This window comes from Pezoporus occidentalis, unplaced genomic scaffold (genome assembly GCF_034315485.1).
Source record: "Pezoporus occidentalis ecotype Australia unplaced genomic scaffold, CSIRO_AGI_Poc_V1 ctg13, whole genome shotgun sequence".
Classification (NCBI taxonomy): Eukaryota; Metazoa; Chordata; class Aves; order Psittaciformes; family Psittacidae; genus Pezoporus; species Pezoporus occidentalis.
In genome coordinates this window covers 2,569,622-2,590,341 of record NW_026913103.1, presented here as the reverse complement: position 1 = coordinate 2,590,341, position 20,720 = coordinate 2,569,622, and the positions used below count along the sequence as shown (strand labels likewise).

The 20,720-nt window shown below is 36.9% G+C and overlaps 1 protein-coding gene across 2 annotated transcripts in view; it reads right to left on the bottom strand.

Moving 5' to 3' along the window:
• The window catches only part of COL19A1 (collagen type XIX alpha 1 chain), a 183,476-nt gene that overhangs the window by 17,853 nt on the left and 144,903 nt on the right, over positions 1 to 20,720 (bottom strand). For both annotated transcript variants that reach the window (XM_062608143.1, XM_062608142.1), the window contains exons 34-46: positions 20,312 to 20,365; positions 17,461 to 17,514; positions 16,452 to 16,505; positions 14,356 to 14,400; positions 13,681 to 13,731; positions 13,558 to 13,602; positions 13,421 to 13,447; positions 12,073 to 12,126; positions 8,733 to 8,777; positions 6,325 to 6,369; positions 6,155 to 6,217; positions 4,504 to 4,539; positions 4,306 to 4,350 (exon numbers count right to left, since the gene is read on the bottom strand). In XM_062608143.1, coding sequence (XP_062464127.1) covers positions 4,306 to 4,350; positions 4,504 to 4,539; positions 6,155 to 6,217; positions 6,325 to 6,369; positions 8,733 to 8,777; positions 12,073 to 12,126; positions 13,421 to 13,447; positions 13,558 to 13,602; positions 13,681 to 13,731; positions 14,356 to 14,400; positions 16,452 to 16,505; positions 17,461 to 17,514; positions 20,312 to 20,365 — 618 coding nt within the window. The remainder of the gene's footprint in view (positions 1 to 4,305; positions 4,351 to 4,503; positions 4,540 to 6,154; positions 6,218 to 6,324; positions 6,370 to 8,732; positions 8,778 to 12,072; positions 12,127 to 13,420; positions 13,448 to 13,557; positions 13,603 to 13,680; positions 13,732 to 14,355; positions 14,401 to 16,451; positions 16,506 to 17,460; positions 17,515 to 20,311; positions 20,366 to 20,720) is intronic.

Sequence of the window (20,720 nt, the reverse complement as noted above, 5' to 3'; positions counted from 1 at the left end):
CTCACACTTACACTTTTAACCTCCATGGTGGGCTGATGTTGGCTACCTGCCACATACCCACCCAACTGCTCTCTCACTACCCGTCCACAACAAGACAGGGAGAAAATGAGATTAAAAGCTTGTAAGTCAAGATCAGGACAGGGAGATCACTCACCAATTACTGACAGGGTTAACAAAAAACTGAACTTGGGGAAGATTAATTTAATTTATTGAGAATTAATAACAGAACAGGATAGTGAGACCTTCTCCTCAACCCACCCCCTTTCTTCCCAAGCTCAAATTCACTCCTCACTCTTCTACCTCCTCTCCCTCAGTGACGCAGTGGGATAAGGAATGTGGGTTGTAGTCAGTCCTTAACACTTCATCTTGGCTGTTCCTTCTTTCTTAAATTTTTCTCCTACTCCAGTGTGCGGTCTTTCCCATGGGAGATAGTCCTTCATGAACCACTCCAGCATGAATCCTTCCAATCGGGGGCAGTTCTTTAGGAACGGATTGACCCAGTGTGGATCCCCCATGGGACAGTTTCTGCCTGAAAACATGCTCCTGTGTGGGCTCCACTCCATGGGCTGCAGGTCCTGCCAGGAACCTGCTCCAGTGTGGGTTCTTCCTTGGCTGTAACCTCCTTCAGGGCACATCCACCTGCTCTAGCATAGGTTTTTCCATGAGCTGCAGGATGGATAGCTACTTCACCATGGACCTACATGGACTGCAGAGGGACAACCTGTCTTCATCAGGATCTTCTTCAGTCTGCAGGGAATCTACTCCAGCACCTGGAGTACCCATCTCCTCCTTCTTCACTGACCTTGGTGTCTGCGGATTTGTTTATCTCATGTTTTCTCAGTGCTCTTTCCCAGTTGTTGTGCAGCACTTTTTACCCTTTGTATCACACAGGCACTACCAGCATCACTTCTGGCCTCAGCATTGGCCAGCAATGGATCTGTCTTGGAGGCATCTGGAATTGGCTCCGTCTGGCATACTGGGGGCAGCTCATTTCTCGCAGAAACCACCCCTGTAGCCTCCTTATTTCCAAAACCTTGCCATGTAAACCCAATACAACCTGTCAAACTGCTAACATGATCCTATTCAAGGATGTCAGTGTGATACAGAAACAATCTCAATGTGATTACATTTATTGTGTGTTTCTTAAAAGACCTATCCTGCCATTACTGCTGACACCTGATTTCCAGTTTTATTTTCTGGGCATTAATACCTCAGGCAAAACTCTAAATATGCAGCATATGAATTATTTCCAACAAACACACTGCTACTTTAGCTATTTGGTAGAAGACAGATAAGATATGATGTGATACCTAAGACAACTGAAACCCCTGTCAAAGAACTTCCAAATTTTCACCAGTTGGTGGGAGCAGGAAAGGTAATGTATGTGCATTTGGGTTACTGGAAGAGTAATGTTCTGATGGAAGAGGCATATCTTTTCAGGTTTCTATAAACTTTAAGATTTATAGGAAAAAGTGTTCTGTCCTGCATACAGCTATGGTATCAGTACATGTATTGCTACACCTTGACAAATTCAGGGCACAGGAAAGATTCCGACTAAGCAGAACTTTTGTAGTCTGCAGAGAAGAGGCTCTTTCCTGGCCTTAAACAAAGTTTTTGCAACCAGTCTCTATATCCTACTTCACTCACAGCAACCTGAAACACTATGAAATTGAAGAAAAACTTCTGTTTCACCCTATGTTTCTGTAAAATTGGAAAGAGGTACAGTATTTAATATAATGTTTAGTTTAGAGCGCACACACACACGCAAGCATCCACATGTATAAATAAATCTGCCTGAAGATTACTGTACTTACAAGAAGCCTTCATTGAAAGCATATTAAGGCATAACTATACACATAAAATTTCCCACATTTACAACCCTGCAGAGTAGGCATGGATAGCAGTTCTACTAGAAATAAAGATGTAGGTTTCTGTAAGTCCACAGTGCTATGGCAATGTGAAGCTGATCCTAGAATTAGTTTTCTTCTAAGTGATTCCCATTTTACAGTCTCCCAATGGTAGGAGGCAGATCAAATACTACAGCCACTTTTCAAACAAGTGCTTTTTTAACTGCCTCCAGTGTTTTCTTTGTATTTGGAAGAAGCTCCTAGTAAAAATTCATTAAACTAGGTCATGTCTTCCTCTGGTTCCTCTTTAAACTCTCCTTCAGTATGAATTGTACAAAAAACAGGGTAGCACATTGTGTTTTGCAAGCTCTGCCTACGGTGCTAATTTATTCAATCCTCATCCTTCTTAGTGCTCTTCCATCTCTTGCATTTAACCGTGTGCTAAATTCTGTGCAGAATAAACCATTGCTTTCCCTAGGTTTCTACATGCTCTAGCTGATCAAGGTATGCAGATAACAGCAGTAAAGGAGCCAGTCACAAGTACTTTAATCTGTTGCTGAAGTGACTTGAAAGGTAGGTCTGATTCATATAAACTACATGTTTTCAACTGGTTTGTCATTCATTTTATAAAGTAGTAATAACAGCAGTGTTTAGTCACTCAAAGGATGTGTAAGATTACTTCAGCTGAGGCAATGTCTTCTTTCTTCAAATGATTCTAGAAGGATATACTTATATTAGGCATAAAAATCTCATGAGTTTTATTCTGTCGCTCCAATTTTGATGCTTCTCTTTTCTGTAATTGCAACAGCTGATCTCAAACTGAAGGAGTATGCTATACAGCAGAAATAATAATGGCTGCAAGAGAATACTGACTTCCTGTTATTTTCTGTAATCACTGCAATCTCTCTCACAGATGCAGGTCTGTAATACCTGATCCAGAGGAGGGAAAATGAAAAATCAACTCCAACTGCCCCACTGATCACTTACCTGAGACGCAAACTTCTGCTGTGTATTTCACTGTTAATTCTTTGGCAGATCTCCCCTTGTTTTCCACAAACCTATTTTTTTCCTGAAGAATTGTAAGGAACAACTGGCAGCTGTCTGAAAACTGTACTGAGGCATTGCATTAGACATTTATTTAGCTTTTGTGTTATAAAAGATTGTGAGAGATTTTGATTATCATGTGAGACAAAAATACTTATGGAAATTAATTTTTTAATCTTGTATCTATATATTTATTTTATGTATACATATGTGCATATATATATATATTTTTTTTTCTCTGTACAGAGAGAGCTAGCTCATGACATGTTTTGCCAGTGATCCCAGAAGTGAGAGCAGATTCAGGAATCTGTGACCTCTCTGAGAAGAAGCGCATATCCGCATTTACATCTATGGCTGCAGGTACACGTGTGTATGTATGTACTCTATCACCAATGACACTGGAATAAATACATCCTCTTCTCTTACCCATAAATTTCTCAAGTTTCACTCTGATGAAGCAAGCTAAGGTTGCATCTCTGTCTCTGAAAGACTTCTCGAACATCCTCCTCTCTGTCAGTATGTTTTAAGGTCATGCACTCAGAAGTTCAGCCTCCTCTTTTGGTTGTATGTGTACAGTTCTATTTGCAGGGCACTCAGGCTGACACTGAGACGGTCAAGGTTGAGCAGTGTAATTCAGTACACAGCAGGTGGTACAAAAGAAGGATCTTACGTTTAATTAGTGTCCTTCAAGGCAGAAACAGAACATTGGAAAGGGTCAGTTGTCATATGGGACAGTTGTTGTAATAATGGTTAAAACCTCATATGTCCTCAGTGTCATAAAGTAGCATTTCCTTTTCCAGATTACACAGGGAGGTGCTTTTCTGATTCATCAAATAAATGCAGTATCAACTGGATTAGGATATGAGGACTTTAGTAACGTTGTAACAGGAGCAGAGTAGGTTCTGGGATTTTCTTTGCTGTAGCAAAATAAAGATCATCTCTCATCTCCTATAATGATGCCTGTCCACCATGACCTTCTTACCATGAACAGAACAGTCTAAGCATTTTGGGAACCAGTAAGGTATTGCACTGGCATTCCTGCTGCCCAAGTGCAACAAAGTTGTTTTATATAAAATGTGATTTGTGATTGTGACATACAAAGATCCCAGGGATGACGACAGGGCAACCTTTACAGCTCTTGCAAAGTCTGATGGCATCACAACAGCATTAGCTACTTTCCACTTTTCAGCCTATTGATCTTATTTACACTGCCCAGGCCAACTGTTTTAGAAAGTCTTCCTCTAAATGCAAAAGCCAACTCAACTCTAATTCCTTAAAGTCATGTCCAGACTAAACTTCTTAGTGGCCTAGAAGACTGCTTGAAGTTCACAAAGAATTAATTTCTTGGTTTTGCCTGATGAGGTGCTCAGATGCTCAATAAAAAGACAAAAAAATATTGAAACAAGGGACTTACACGTTCTCCTTTGGGTCCTCTGTCTCCTGGTCTCCCTACAGCACCCTGGAAAATTGTTTTTGAAAAAAGATAAAAGTATCAGTTAAAGATTTTTTAGTATGTTCATCTGTTAGCAGAACTGAAAGCACCTTCTGTGATTAACAGCTATGGTATCCATCAAGAATAAATACCCTACTATGCAAAAGAATGTTTTCCTACCGGAGGACCTGGCAATCCATCTTTTCCATTGATTCCCTATTAAAAACAAACAAACAAACAATTTTTAATCAATATACTTATGTATATGAAATTTAAAAATACAAAGGGTAAAGCTGTGTTTAGTGATGGTACCCGTACATATTTTGAGGCTACAGAGGCAGCAGTTTGTGTAGTTGCAACATAGAAATAGTCTTGAGATGTGAAATAAGAGAGCTCAGCGCAATACTGAAGTGCAAGCACATTGAATTGGAGCTGAGAGCAGATAAAAAAAGTCTTCAGCATCAAGATGTGCACCAGCTTTAATAAGCACACATCTTTAAATGACAAGATACATGGAAATTATGCAAATGTGGAATATGGACCTGTACAAACACTCTTCCAGTCCTAGATAGTCATTATGCAACCATAGAAGAGATTTTTCTTATTGTAGATGTTAGCCTTTATGTCCTATTACTCTTCTCTTCCAGATTACACCTTAACAGTAAATGGCCAGATCCATTCTTTGGTCCTTATGGGCTGTGGCACACTACAGTTTCAGCCTCCTGATCTAAATATAGAATCATAGTATCGTAGAATAGTTAGGGCTGGAAAGGACCTTCCTTCTCAAAAAAGAGGGTATTCTCATTTCCTTCCGGAAACAGTCCCAGCCCCACCTTGTCCCCTAAACTGGCATTATCTGAGAGTCCTAGTTGGCACGGACCAAAATAATGCCAGAGAGTATGTTAACAATAGCAAAATGCCAGAAAATTGCAAGATATGTGCTCTGGCACTGTTTAATTTACTAGGATATAAACAGATTTGCATACACAGCAAATTCATTGTTGTTCAACCGAGTGAGAAAGAAGGACTAGCATGAGCAAAGACATCAGGAATACTTCCTTCCCTCTCATACTGCAAACTTGGGTTTTGCACAGATTAGGCACCTAGGGCCAATTTGCTGCTGAAATTACAGAACTTGTCTCTTCTTTCAAGACAGAAGCATAATGTGGAGATATGCTAACAGACTGAAATGGTCTGCTATTGCTTGTCCCCCAAACACCAAGCTTTGGGGGGAAGATTATGAGTTCTGGACTATCCTAGCCAAACCACTTCTAGAATATAAACTAGGTTGTTTTAAACCAGCTCAGGCAGTAATGGCTAAACAGCTGCCACTCTTTTATTAAATAAAGAGGTCAGATGGACATATCCTAAGTGAACAGTAAATGCTTCAGCTGCAGTGCTGCATCACCTGTATACAGAAGAGTTACCAAGTTTATTAAGAGTAATGAAGCACACACTTTTCTATCTGAACTGAAACTAAGAACTTAATTGTCACCCTATCCTTCATCTGCCCTTCATAGACTCTGTTGAGTGTCTGGGTTAATTTCTCCTTCTGAAAAAATACAAGAGGATCCTTTAAGTCAACGGATCCAAAGGACCCTCACATAAGACCTTTAAAGGAAACTTCTCAGTAACATTAAACATTGAAACATCACACCACCAGAAATTCTTGACTGAATGGTTAATATTGAACACTGTAGCTCTAAGTGTTCTTCAGATGTTATCTAGCCTAATATAAAGTAGGGTGTAATCTCATTTCTTTTGTAACTTCTAATAAACTAAGATGCATTCTTTTGTAATGAGCACATATATTCAATATAAAATTGCTTACTGGTTTTCCTTGTGGCCCTTCTGGCCCAGGGAAGCCGATATCTCCTATAGGGCCCCTTTCACCCTAAGAAAGAAGAAAACATGCCTATAAATTTGCATGTAAATCTTGCATTCAGTGTTTGAAATATTTGTGCATTATCATAAGAATTCAGAACTCAAATCTATACTTACAGGTTCCCCTGGCATCCCTGGGGACCCAGGAGATCCCGGCTTTCCCTGCAAAAAGAGAACATTAAAAATTCAAATTTCTAGGAAGCAAAACATAATTTTTCTTAGGTCAAAAATAAGAGGATATATATTTGAGTGAAATATTCATGTTACTGCTTGTTACATGCTTTAAGGGAACAGAAATATTTTTTACCAGATATTTTACCAGATATTTTAATATTTGTGCCATGTTAATCTGGCTCTTGTGTACAAAATAACTTGGTCTTCTTTACCCTTCCTGAATACCGAGATAATGTTTTCATGAAATTTTCTTTGGCAACACCTTGATTTCTTTCTTGAGAAGTCATATCAGATCAAAGTTTATCACTGTATATATGATATCAAGATTTTTTTCCTTCAGGTACTTCCTAGTCCTGATTTTTTTAAAGTGCATTACTGACTTTTGCAAATTTTCTTCAAGCTCTTTCTTGGCCACTTTTATTGTCAGTTTATGTTCAGCCTGCCAGAATTCACAATCCTTTCTCATCACATCATTTATATGGCGATTTTAAATGATGTTTTGTTTTTAATAACCTACCTGTTTCAGCAAGACAAGAATCTATTACCCTGAATCTACATTTTCCAGAAACATCCTTAGACCTGATCCTCAGCTGACTTGTACAAGTGAGGGATCTAACACATCAGTTCCAGTGACAACTTCAGGAACAACAGAACTGAGGACAGTTGAGGAAATAGGCACTGGTGGCACTTCTTGCTGAATTTCAATCCAAGCTTCTGTGATAATCCCACTCAGTAAAAAGCCCAAAGCTAAAACAAGAATCTTATATTTCCAAATGGGAAAAAGGGTTAATTACTTAATCTAGGAAATAATGCAAGGCAAGGAGGACAAATTCTCTTCCAGTAAAATACATAGATATATTGCAAAAACTTGTTGCAGAATGACTCTAAGAGCAGAACCATAGAGTTCTGGAGGACTGTGCAAGCAAGGCAGGGGGTGGCCCCCACAGGTGGCCGGAGACCGGACCTGGGAGGAGAATGTGGAGGAAGCTGTGGGGGCTAACCAATACTGTTATGCCAAGAAGGAGTGGCTGAATACCACTCCTATATATGTGTGAACTGCGTCACAAATAAACTAGAAGTTGCTTATCACCCATATTGGGTTGGCCTGCCTGCTTCTCCTCGCCGCTTACAAAAACTCTTCCTAGAGTACTAAAAAATATTGTGGTACCTATGTCTATTTGTTAATTAAAACTGCTTAGCATAAAATGTTAAAGCAAATAATTTATTCCAGTGGATTTTATTAGAATTAAATGTAATTTACAGAACACAACTCCATCAGCAATAAAGGGAACTCATTCGATTTTTTTATATCCAGCTAGGATAGAGGGCAACAAGACTAAGTCTTGTAACATATCCAGTGGAAAATACACAGAATGAACAATTGTGATCATCCTAATCCACTATTGATTCACAGCATGAAATATATATTTCAGAGCAACAAGCTTTGAAACTTACATGGACTATAAAACTCAGAGAAACACTCTTCCCCTTAAATGTTCCATTTTATATTGTTTTAGAAGAACTTAACTAAATCAAGCTGTTTAGGCTGACGTTCCTTCTTGGAACTCACAGGAAATAGGCTAAATCAATGGCTAATGGAAATAGGAGTACATAGACTGGCTCGCAAAGCACATTTATAATTTAAAACCAGCTCCTGAATGGATTGGTAGCCGCCCAAATTTAATAATAGATGTATTTGCGTATAAATAACTCCATACTGCCTCCTGAAATATGGATACACTTTCTTATTAAATTGTGAATGCAATATAAAGAAAAGTTGTCTTCATTTCCTTTAGGAACACAAATAAGTAATTATAATTTCAACTTATCATTAGTTACATTTACTTTCACCCACAACAGTTTCTGGATTACTTTCATAAACTTCTCTGAATACCCCATGTAAATAGCTGACAAGGCATTCCCCTAAAGCAAATACTAGATCTACTTGATATGCAGATCCTTGTGGATTTCAGTAACTAACGCTCTTAATATTTCTTTGTGACAGAAAGATACTCAGAAATTTGTGCATGCTCAGGAACACAGAAAATGTTTTTAATTATATTAAACTGAGGCAATAAGAATCTCATATGCTTTCTTAAGTAAGCATATGCAGCTTCAAATTCCAGCTTTATCATGTATTCACACCATTCCCACCTGTCATTTTAATAATAATATGAACCCTCAGTGGTATTAAAACTCTCATCTCTTTAGGAAAAACACAAAATTTTCATACCTGTCTATAAAAAATTAGGCAAACAGCAATTGAGATTACAGCTCAGCACCTTGCTTGACCTGTTTTTTAGCAGGTCAACTAAAAAAAAAACTGAGTTTTCATTAATGAATACACATACCGGTGTCCCGGCTACTCCTGGCGTGCCAGCTGGTCCCCGATCACCCTGAAGAAAAGATAAATCTATACATAAATGGTAATGCTTAAACCAGACATTTGTTTGTGGATTCCCATTAAAACCTGAGGAAGGATTATTAAGTAAATTGCAAATAAGGACAGGAGCCAGGCTCTGCTAAATGCTAACATTTAGCTCTGCCACCATCTCATTTTACAGGTTGGAGCAAGTAACATAAATCTTTTGTTTAGATTCTCTTGTGTAATGTCATAATTTCCATGCTATCCCTCCTATACTCTGCTTGAGGCCTTCCTTGAAAAGGGACAGAAAGTCCCTGACTTATCTGTAGTTTTCCAAATAATTATAATTTGTGATCATGACAATGTCCAGAATTCACATAGGGTAATTCACTATCCTATCAACAGCCCCATATTTAAGATGTACCTTTCAATGAAGCTTTTGCCTCCAGGCTACTTGGTCCTCCATTTCCTGCAAGTTGACATCTTCAAGTTGCTTGTGTTATGGTCCTTTCAGGGCAAAGTTTCTCCTTTTAGCATACACTACCTTCATCTATGCTTTAAGCTAAGACAATGGCTTTTGTGCTAGAGCTGATGAATTATGTGCACAAATTCATATTTATCTCTTGAGAGAACAATAGCCCAAAGCAGACAGTGGTAAAACCCTACCCAGTGAGATTTTTTTAAAGGTTGGACCAGATGATCCTTGAGGTCCCTTCCAACCTGGTATTTTATGATTCTATGATATGACTTGCCAGAACCTACTGCTGACATGTTTTGGACTGTAACACTACACTCTGCTAGTGAAACGTTGCTTAAAATTAAAGAAAAAAATCATGCTCCTAGTTTCTATAATCACAGAATCATAGGATAGTTAGGGTTGGAAAGGACCTTAAGATCATCTAGTTCCAACCCCCCCGCCATGGGCAGGGACACCTCACACTAAACCATGTCACCCAAGGCTCTGTCCAACCTGGCCTTGAACACCGCCAGGGATGGAGCATTTACAACTTCCTTGGGCAACCTGTTCCAGAGCCTCATCACCCTCACAGTAAAGAACTTCTTCCTTCTATCCAATCTAAACTTCCCCTGTTTAAGTTTTAACCTGTTACCCCTTGTCTTATCACTACAGTCAGAAAAGCCATACTAACTGGAGAATATTTTATGAGTTTATGTTACCTATAGCTGTTTTGCAAAAGCTCCACCAACACAGCTGCATTCACAGCAGCCATCTTCTCCTGTGCAGAAGAGCCCAAGGAGATGCTGGGATTTCTGGTTTCTGTTTTTATAACTAATACTGATGTGTCATTCTCATAATTTTGTTCAGGTAGTGCAATGATAATGCTGGTAATTGGAAACACTTAACTCCATTACACAAAGAGTAGACAGATGGTAAGTTAAATGTCTGATCTTGTGCCTGGGGGGAGAAGCTTGGCCAGCAGCTTACAGGCCACAGTTCAACCTCTCCTGCTCTGTAGGCTAGCAGAAAACACTTAATGCAAGTTCACCACTCAGTAAGGAACACAACAAGCACCTCAGGAACACCTGAGCATGGAGTATATTTAGCAGGGTATATTGACTGGAGCTCTGCATTCTATCCCTCTGGTTATTCAGGACCCAGAATTTGTATTGTGGTGTTTTCCCTATATATTGGCTATGACAGTGGAGCTAGAAATTCCTAACACTTCCTTTGCAACATTTGTCTTTTAAGAGTTATTTTGGTCCTTCCAGTAATGTGAGTTGCAGCATGGTTGCACAAACCACTGTGTCAGCATAGCTAAGGGAAAGGAAATTTCACTGCAAGGACACAAAGTCCTTAGGGCAGTTCACAAAATTATCATGAAATTACAGCCAGCATTGCCTGGGGAAGATGGTACACAGAGGTATGCAATAGCTCTAAATTAAAAACCAGCATGTACTAGGCCACTGGCAGGCAGACCGTCAGACCCTGTGCTTCTGTTCATTTATTTACACCAGAAATGTGACCAATTTAGCTAAGGAAAGGATATTTTTACTTTGGAAAAGGGCCAAACACTCACTAAGCTTGTTTATATAATCTGCTCCATTGGTTATTCTCTGATTAATTCTTGTCCCCACTTTGTCTCAGTTAAACCAGTAATATTTCCCTGTGATTGTTCATTTGAAATCAGATTAGCCTTTAATTGCTTGTAAATTGTAGTATTCCAGAGCAAGAATCATCTCATGTAACACCCACTATAGACACCTACCTTAGATATTTTCAATCACCAGTCTGCACAAGTAGGAGTAATGTGCAATGATTTTGAGAGAGAAAATTTTAATTTACATTGGTTTTTGGTGAAAAATATGTTTCAGGAAGCTATTTTTATATGAATCATTGAAATACATGTAATTAAAAAAGCTGAATAAATATTCAATTAAAAAAAACTTTTTTCTTAAATTTATAATACATGGGCAAAGTCTGTTTTCACTGACAGAAAACATATATACAGATTTTTTCATTTCTCCACTGATTTTTTTGTACTTTGCCATATTTAGAAATGAACAGCAAAATCTTGAATTTTTTAGCATTTCATGACAAGCTTTTCTCTAAATTCATATCAGCCTCCACAACTAGTAAGTGAAATGCTGACACATGCCCCCAGCTGAAGGAAGGGATCATTTCCTAGTCCTGGAATACAGACTTGAACCACAGGAAGGAGGTGCATGATGATGCATGATACATTTCAGGACGTGCTACAGTGGCATATTACACAGAGTAAAGTGTGCAACAACAGCAAAAAACAATACAAGGGGACTTTTTTAGAATAATGAGCAACAGTCCAAGAAAAGAGTGTTCTGCTCACTTTGAAGCAGGATGCATACAACAAGAACTGTATGGAACTGGTCTCTCCCTCCATTTCAACTCTTTCCTGTATTTTTATGCTCATCTGAACTTATACTGACATTTACACTCTTAGAACAAGACAGATGGACTGTAAGCCTAAGGCAATGTCTAGAGAACATGAACTAGTGACCATACTTAGGAACATGTTAACTATATTACTATGAAGTAATATAGTTATATATAGTTATATACTACATATAGTATACAGTAGCATTCTATCAAGTTAGGAAAATAAAATATTACAAGACCTCCTGCACACAATTTTCCATTTGTAGAAAGTGAAATTTTATGTTTGGTGATTTACATCCACAGTAAAGCAAAAAAAGGAAATACAGATAAATATACAAGTGTTTTTCAAGCTGAAACAGTAACTTACACTGCAAAAAAAAGATTCAAAAAACAAGGTTTCAGAAAACATTTAGATGCAGATAGTTGCCACTAGAAAGCCATGACTGAGTCCTACCTTTTCCCCTGGGAGTCCTTCCAGTCCTGGCAATCCCATTGGTCCTGGGTCTCCCTGATTATTATTTTTTTTAATTCAAAAAATTGAATACATTAGAATTCCTGTACTCTACATGAGAAATGTTGAACAACAAGCAACAGCAGACTTTGAGAAAAAATTATTTAACTTGACATTAGTAAAACAGCTAACCAGTTACCAGGTGAACAGATTTTGTTATGCCCTGTTTTAGCGATCTGTAAATTAAGCTTTTCCCAGAGACACTGTGTGAATATTGGATTCAATAGCTTTAATTTTGATGAAGAATGTAATCCAGAAGACTCCCCCACAGTGTTCTTGCAAGCCAGTCAGCTCTAAAGCACCTCGAGCCAGTAGAGTCCAAACATATAATCATATACTGTCAATCAGAGAACCAACCTCCAAGGAATTCTGTGCTCTGTTCCCTAAACAAAGCTTATTCTGCAGCAAGGGACACACAGACTAGGACACTGTATAGGCCTTGAAGCTTTTCTGTGGCAAAAACACACTCCAGGGGAGAAATCAGTTTAAAATGTAGATTAGAAGGCTATGAACTATAGTGACAGGGCACAAGCTAATGACAAATACAGTTCCTCTATTTTAAAGCCAAGTTACACACATGTCAAAGACCTTGGGAAAAATGGACACCAGGTCAGGATTTGGATCTACCTTCTGCTGGCAGTTAGCCCTATGCAACTTCTCAAGATTCTTCCACTAGTTGTCATTCCACCCCATAGTTTTTACACACAGATCACATGAAAAAGACATAACACAACTCTTACAGGAAAAAAATATCAGAAAGTTAAACTAATCTGCTTTTGAATGCCAAAATGCATATTTCAAGGGTATAGGAGCTCCCATGATCACCATCTTGCTCACCAGAAGCAATGTGAGCATACTGTAGTTAACCATCACGCCATTGACAAAGAAAATATTAACTTTTAGTTGTTACTGGCTAGCATGATGTAGCACACTGCTCTTTCTCCCTTATCACTTTCAAATTTATTGTTGAGAACAATCTAATAGCTCTTAAGATATTTTCTGCTTTTATTTCACATTCTTTATTAGATATATCCAGGGACAGCTCAGCAGAGATGAATCCACAAGTAGTTAATACTATGTTCAGTCATTCATTATATTATCACTTAGAACTTTTAACCAGAAATTACAAAATTCACAAGCCTGGGAATTAATAGGCTTTTTCAGATGAACTGATTTTGCAGGAGGTAAGCTATCTGCTAAACACTATCAAGGGACTCTTCTACCCTTGTGACTACAATTGTGTTGAAGTACTTGGTGAAATCTCTAACATGATCAAAAAATACATACATACCACTGTGCCAGGATCTCCTTTGGGACCCTGCAAATAAATAAAGTGGAAACACAATTAAAAAAACTCAAAAAATTCACACAATATGATGATATTTTTTGGTATTACCTATTAGAAATTATGTTTCTGTTAATACTTACGGGAGGTCCTGGTGGGCCTGGATAACTAGCAACACTCACACCTCCCTGTAACAGCGAGTTTAAAAGTTGAGTTGGGCTAGAATGAGGTATTGATTGAAAAACAAAAATATTAAAGAGAAATACCTGGAGTTTATATAAGCTGCTCATTCCATTTCTTTCATTGTAAGGCATACCCTTTAAAACATAAATACCAGGTAAGCGTCACAACTACGAATTATAAAAAGAGAACTCTTGCCCTGTTCAAGCCCTCTAGCCCAGCAAAGCTGTGGCATCATTTTCATTCTCAAACAACTTTTCAAGGCTTCTAGACACTTCAGCAAGAACATAAGATACATACCAATGCAGCTTGGGCCTTTTTTTTTAATTACAAAACAAGAAACCTGTAAACTCGGTGTATGTTACACTTTGATATTCTTATTATCCTAATTCTCCAGAACTGATTTTGTGTTAGGTACTATTCCAGTTAATTTGGAGTCCAGGTTGCTCCATGGACTTTCTCTAGGTTCCCTGAGTTCCCTGTTTTCAGGTACCCAAGCTGCATAAATTACTCTAGTAACACTGAGCACCAAGGTTAACTCAACTGACCAAGTTTCTAGGATGGTTTTATTGAACTGAAATTATTCCCTGATGAATCAAAGAAAAAAGAAGATTACAGAAACCTTTTGCAAAAAGACTTGTCTTCCTGCATTATTAATACATATTAGATCGACAGTCAATTCTTTGTATTATGTTACACTTTAACCACAGGTGCATTGTTCCTAATATAACATTCAAAATATAAACAAGAAAATATCTCACCGGAGGCCCAGGTGGTCCAGGTTGCCCAGGAGAACCTTCACTACCCTAGTACAGCAAGAGATTCAAGTAACTCAATTACTGTAACTTATGTCCTGATCTATTCCATACCCAAGCTATAACGACCATAATGACAATAAACAAGAGGTACAGTCAATATGAGCAACTAGTATCACAACTAAATTTTCCTGCCCAGCTCCTGCTTAAGCTTTAGGAAAGTTAGGAATTGTTACTTTAGTTTTTTATTTTGTTAGTTACTTGAAGCTTTATTGTAGTAACTTCCTTGTGGCAAAACAGTAGTGGTAACCTGGGTTGTGAAAAATTTCGTAAGCACCAGGAGAGAGAGGAAGGGAAAAAGTATCAATTTCTAAGCAACTGGTAGACAAAAGTTAACATAAATTTTATGTTTTGTCCATTATTTTGCAAAAGCTAATCTTCAGTTAATCATTCACAGGTAAATACAAAAGAGCTATAGTTTCAGAAGTTCAGTTTATTTAGAACACACTGAATGAAAATAAAGATCTTTATTTAGGTATACAATTAATATATTTCTTGGGGGTTTTATTTTTGAATATTCATCTGTGCATCCACAGTCTGTTCTGCTGATGTGCACTGAACTACTTATATTAAAAAAAAAATAAAGCTTCTGAGTTTTTGCCCCAGCAGAATGGTGGAGTTTCTGAACAGTGAAGAGTTGCAAAGGTTTCAACATCAAATTTCCCAATTTTTTTTTAAAAGTCTCATCTCTACAATCCAGTTAAAAACACTGTATAATGTGGAACAAATTTTCCAGAATTTTTCACTGACTTCACTGCATCTTATTAAACATAAGTCAGTGAGATACTCAGGCTGCATATTCAAAATTCTTAGGGTAGCAAAAGGCAAGCTAAATGTTCAATGGCAATAATTAGCTCACTGGAAAAATACACAGAAAAATATAACTGTAATTAAATGTTTACACAAAGATAATTTCCAAATGGCCCTGCTAACTGATAGAAACTATCAGCCTCCATGAGTGACCTGGAGTACTTCATGGGAAATAAAAATACTCTAATTTAGAGATCATATTATATGATTTCTCAAACATATTCATCAGATGAAAGAGAAGCAGCAAGTGATTCTGGCTATATTTCAGTTTACTCTTCAGCCATCTAACTTCTGCCCTTTTTGATTTATGAGACACTAGTTATAGAGCAGTGGCTTCTCATTCTCACCTACATGTGAACTGTAAACAAGGAACCAAATGGTTACAGAAAAAGGAAATGTGTGGTAAATTTTTCTATTATGGCCTGCAAGGAGACAGCTTTCAATCAGTTTCTATACCGAAATAATTTCAGAGCTTTACAAAATAATTTCCTTTGTTACTCATACCAGAGTCAAGGTTTTGTAGAATATTAGTAGGATCATATACCTTGATGTGACAGTGCTATGCCTGGAAAATTCCAGGCTGACGTTGAAAAAAAGATCAGAAAAGTGTATTCATATGCAAAATGGAGAACTTGTGCCAGAAAATATTTTGCAACAAACTAAGTTTGTGTCTTCTGTATTTCATTTATCTGAGGTGCCCAAGAAACGAATTTGATCTTAGTTATAATAAATAATATCCAGTGCCTGATAAAAGAGCACATAAAACATTGACAAAAAACAGTGCTATAGGAGTTTAAATTAAGTATAAAGGAAGCTTCTGTATTTTAGCAGAGTAACTTATACTTAATAACTTTCAGTACTTGTGAAGCGCTTTTACGTAATTACTTTTGACTAAAATAGTGGTAAAAGAATTAGAAGAAGAGCGAGTAGTAACTAGTCAATATACTATTTCACAAATGTATTTTCACTTTCCTAAATTCTATATAGTATGTCATACTTAGAGCACATGCTCTGCAATTTACACACACCACATGGACTGTGATTCAATATATAAGCCCATAGTACATCTGGGGGGGAAAGCACTTGCATTAGGACACAAATAAAAATTAATTTGAAAATATACGTCAAGCTCTTGTTTGCACTCTATATTAAAAAAAAAAACCAAAACATTGGAGTATAATGGGATTGCAGAACCTGCATGGATTTTTGCCAAGACTAGAAAGCAGGAATACCTTTTCGCCTTTTGACCCTGCTGGACCGGGATGTCCAGGTCTTCCTGTGACTCCCTGCACAATACAGTATTGGTTTATATTAGTTAAGAAACAATGAAACACAGTATTTTTGCACCAGAGCTTAGTTTTTAAATCTTGTACTCCTTGAAGGTCATTTAAATCGAACTATGCTTCTCCTCCAGGCTTATGTGTTTCTCTTCTGTTTGATACCACAGCTGTACCCTTCCGATTAGCCCTTTGAAGGATAAAACTTGTGTTTACAGTTGCATTTTCACCTTTGCAGACTAAATGCACTACCTTAATGGCACCTTTTAATACTGCTAAGAATCATCTTTTACTGCTAAAATGTCAATTTACATATTGTACACTAAAATTCCTAAATGGGTTACAATTTTTAAAAGAAGGGAAGCATCAGTACCATCAGCAACCTAGAAATTCATAGAATCATAATGATCAGACTAACTAATGTAATCCCATCCAATATGTCAAAAATAACGTTAAAAAAAACCTCCAAAAGTACTTTTCCCAGAAATATCAACATTTTTAATTATAGCTTTCAGTGACTTGAAATATTTCCAGTTTATTTTTATACTTCTGCAGTTATGAAACCAAGTGATTACTTGGTTTCAACATTAAATGTTTTCAGAATGCCTAGCTGGAATTATTTTTAGATTTTTATTATTAACAATATTACTGTAACTTGGTAGAAATACATCATTAACTTCAAGTATGCACATCATAAGTCATTTAACCTCAGAGTCTCTAGTAATGCCAACACTCCAAACCCATTTAACTTACATAAACTTTGAGCCCAGACAATGACAGTATTTTCAGTAACATCAACTCACAACATAGTTTCTTTTATTAGAACCACTATGGGCAAGATTGTATTATTACTATCCGAAAAGCCAAAAGACAGGACAAGGAACTAAGAATGTGAAGTTTTACTAGATAGTTACAGAAACCTCTGCAGAGATAGATTAGATCACAGGTGATACCACATACTTACAGAAGGTCCACTGGGTCCTGGAATGCCTGGCAATCCAGGAGCACCTTGAAGGCCCTGGGAATTAAAAGAGCATATGAGTACTTCCTCTCCCACTTACTACCTGGAAACTACTTATATCCAGCATGTTTAGCAGTACCATAAACTACGTTAAAGCACATTTTTATCTAAAAGTTTGGCAGTATTTTTAGGAATGAAAAAAGTCAAACCCACCATGGAAAGAAGAGATTATCATTGAACAAGGCTAGAGGCAACTTCTTGTTTGACTGACAACACTTGTCCTTCAATCTTTCACATTGTTAGCTTATGTCCTCTATATCATTTTGTCTTTAATTGTGCAGAAAATAGCAGGACTAGAGAATAATTTTCTATTTTCTACCACTAAAGCTTTTGGGGTTTTTTTTTTTTTTTTTTTTTTTTTTTTTCTGGAGAGAAGACAAATGCACAGATTTCTCATTTTTACCTGATGGTATCTAAATGCGAAGGTGATTTATGCTCAATTTATAGCTTTTGCTTTTTAGATAACAGAACATGACATTTTTCATAGTACTTAATGAACTACTTTCCTGATCTTTTTGTATGCAGCTGTCTGAAAATTGATGAATTCTGGTGTCCACTTACTAAATATACAGGTGTGCAGCTTACTACAGTGGATACAGCTAGGATTCGAGACAAGCCTGCATGTCACTTAAGTCTTTCTTCTACCACACCAGACTTAGACGCAATTTTAGACAGGTACAGGTCATGTACTAATGAGAGCCAATCACTCTTGGTGACCCCTATAAGTCACAAAGGGAAATTAGTCCCTTCCAAACAGTGGTTCAGTTTATCTGCACAGGGTGCCTACCCTCTGACAAGAGGAGTGACCTCAGAAAAGATCTTTTTCTTATATTAAATGCAGTGTTTAAGAAGGCATGGCTAAAGGGGTAGTCTGGAAAACCAGAGAGGACACAAGTCCTGAAATACTGAGATACTGAAGGAAAAACTTCAGGCAGAAATAAATCAGGAAAGATGCAGAGATGGAGAGAGACATTAATTTCCTTTTCTTGCTGCTACACACAGAGGACACTGGTCCACCTCTGCACCTTTTCAGAGTGGCAATCCAAGTGCTAATGTGTTCTCTGCTCATTTTGATTTACTTAACTGTGATGATACAGTCACCTGAAAAATTAATATGAAGCCAAAGGAACATTTTCTGTAATTCTCACTACTGATGTTAGAAAAATCCTCCCCTGGAGAAAAGAATCTTTTAAAAAGGAAGAGAACTAAGTTTCAACAAAGATTAAAGGGCTATTCAAAAGCACATGGAAGCTAATGAGCGTATTTCAAAGTTTCAGGTGGGCTTCTCAATCTCTCTTCCCATTTCCATGTTAATAAATCATAAAAATGAGAATAAAATCCAGAAATTTGTAGAAAAAGGTTGCCCTTAAACTTCAGAAACTCTTTAATTTTTTCTGAAAATAAATTCACTTGCACCCTCATAATGTCATAATCAAAAGCTGCTGCTAAACACTGAAAACATCAGACCTAAGGCAGCTAGGCAGCTATCAAACTGAAGAAGCATGTAAATGGGTAACTTACTAACACAGCATGACACACTGCTAAATCAATAATAATAAAAAAAATAATTGGAATTTATTTACTCTGGAGTCCTTTTAAAAAAACTAACTGCCAGTTACAATCATGCCTTTTCCTTATTACATTTTTAATTGCCTTAAGGTTTCACTTGGTTCTCAGCAGTCAAATAGTATCTAAATTGTTGAAACTGCTTTGCTAATGCCTCAGACTTGCTAGGGTTGAACTCTACAAGTACCATATAGGGCAAATGAAGGATGTGTTACTTTCCTATTTGTTTTTTAAGCAAAATTCTGCTTGTGCTTTACTTGTAGCCTGCACCATCATTTTAAGGTATGTGTTCTAAATCCAACTTCAGGAGTCACTTGCTTTTAAGAAGCAAAGACAGAATGAGCTGTATAGATTGTGTAAAAATAAAAGCAAAAATAAGCCTGACACTTTAGTCTGATAGTCTTCTAAATTCTGGGGCAGAGCAGTAGCAGGAATACATATTTAAAAGCTTCTGTAGCATCTTTGTTTTTTTCCTCATTTAACTATTTACTTTTGAAAACCAAGGATCCTGAAATTTATTCAAAATTAATATATTTACTTAGATTCATTTCTTTAATAGCTTCTGCTTAGGTGATTTATTTTTATTTATTTATTTATTGACAGAGATTGCTCTTGTTAATTGCAAATATTTCAATTTAAAATTAAAACTACAGCAGCTATTTTGGATTTAGCACCACAAGTGACATAACTTTTTCCCTTCTTCACAACAACATAAAAAACTCTAAGAATACACCATATGGAGGAAAATACTGTAAATATTTTAAATTCAGTCTCTTCAAACATTTTCCATTTTCCATTTAGTAGTAATTGCTGCTATAACCACTCCCATCAGAGTATTTGCCTAATGGAATGTTTTTGAAAATGAATTCTAAAGGGGAACTAGCACAATATAAGCAAATATGTTACAAAACATGAAGTATTTTCTGAAAACATTTGGCATTTGTCTATTTATTGCTCTATCCTACACTCTTAAAAATTAGCATTTAAATGTATGTGAGGCTTTATAATACACAAATGAGCAAAAACCCCCAGACAAAAATTAAACTGATGTTATTTAATTGAATAATAGCATTTAATCTTGTTGAAAATTCAGAATGTATTTAGAGCAATACATTAGTATCTCGGCAGTTTTAAATAACTGAATAACACTGTGCATTTCACTGTCAGTCTCGATCTTCATTCAGGTTCAGATAAGAATGCAACCATTATAAAAACGAAATAACTTTACCTCATCACCTTTCTCTCCAGCAAGCCCAGGAAACCCACGTTCACCTTTGCTTCCCTATGAAAATGTAACATTCAAACAAATACTTTCTATTAGCAAACAATGAATTTCATGCTCCCTAGGGCATTTTATGCCCTGCATTTAATACATGAAGCCCTCATAACAATAGTGCTTAATACAGAAAAAAATGCTCAATACTACCTGAAAGCTTTAAAATATGCCTTCCATCAAGGTGAAAGGCAACATGTGGTTCATTTCCTAATAGGCAAACTAGCCAAGAGCAGACATATAAGTAATAGCAAAGAATTTAAATGCTTCCCAAAACAGAGAACAACACTTCCATGAAATTAGGCTCAACTATAGGAGATATCTATATGCCAAACCATGTGGCACTTGATCCAGTTACAGTGAA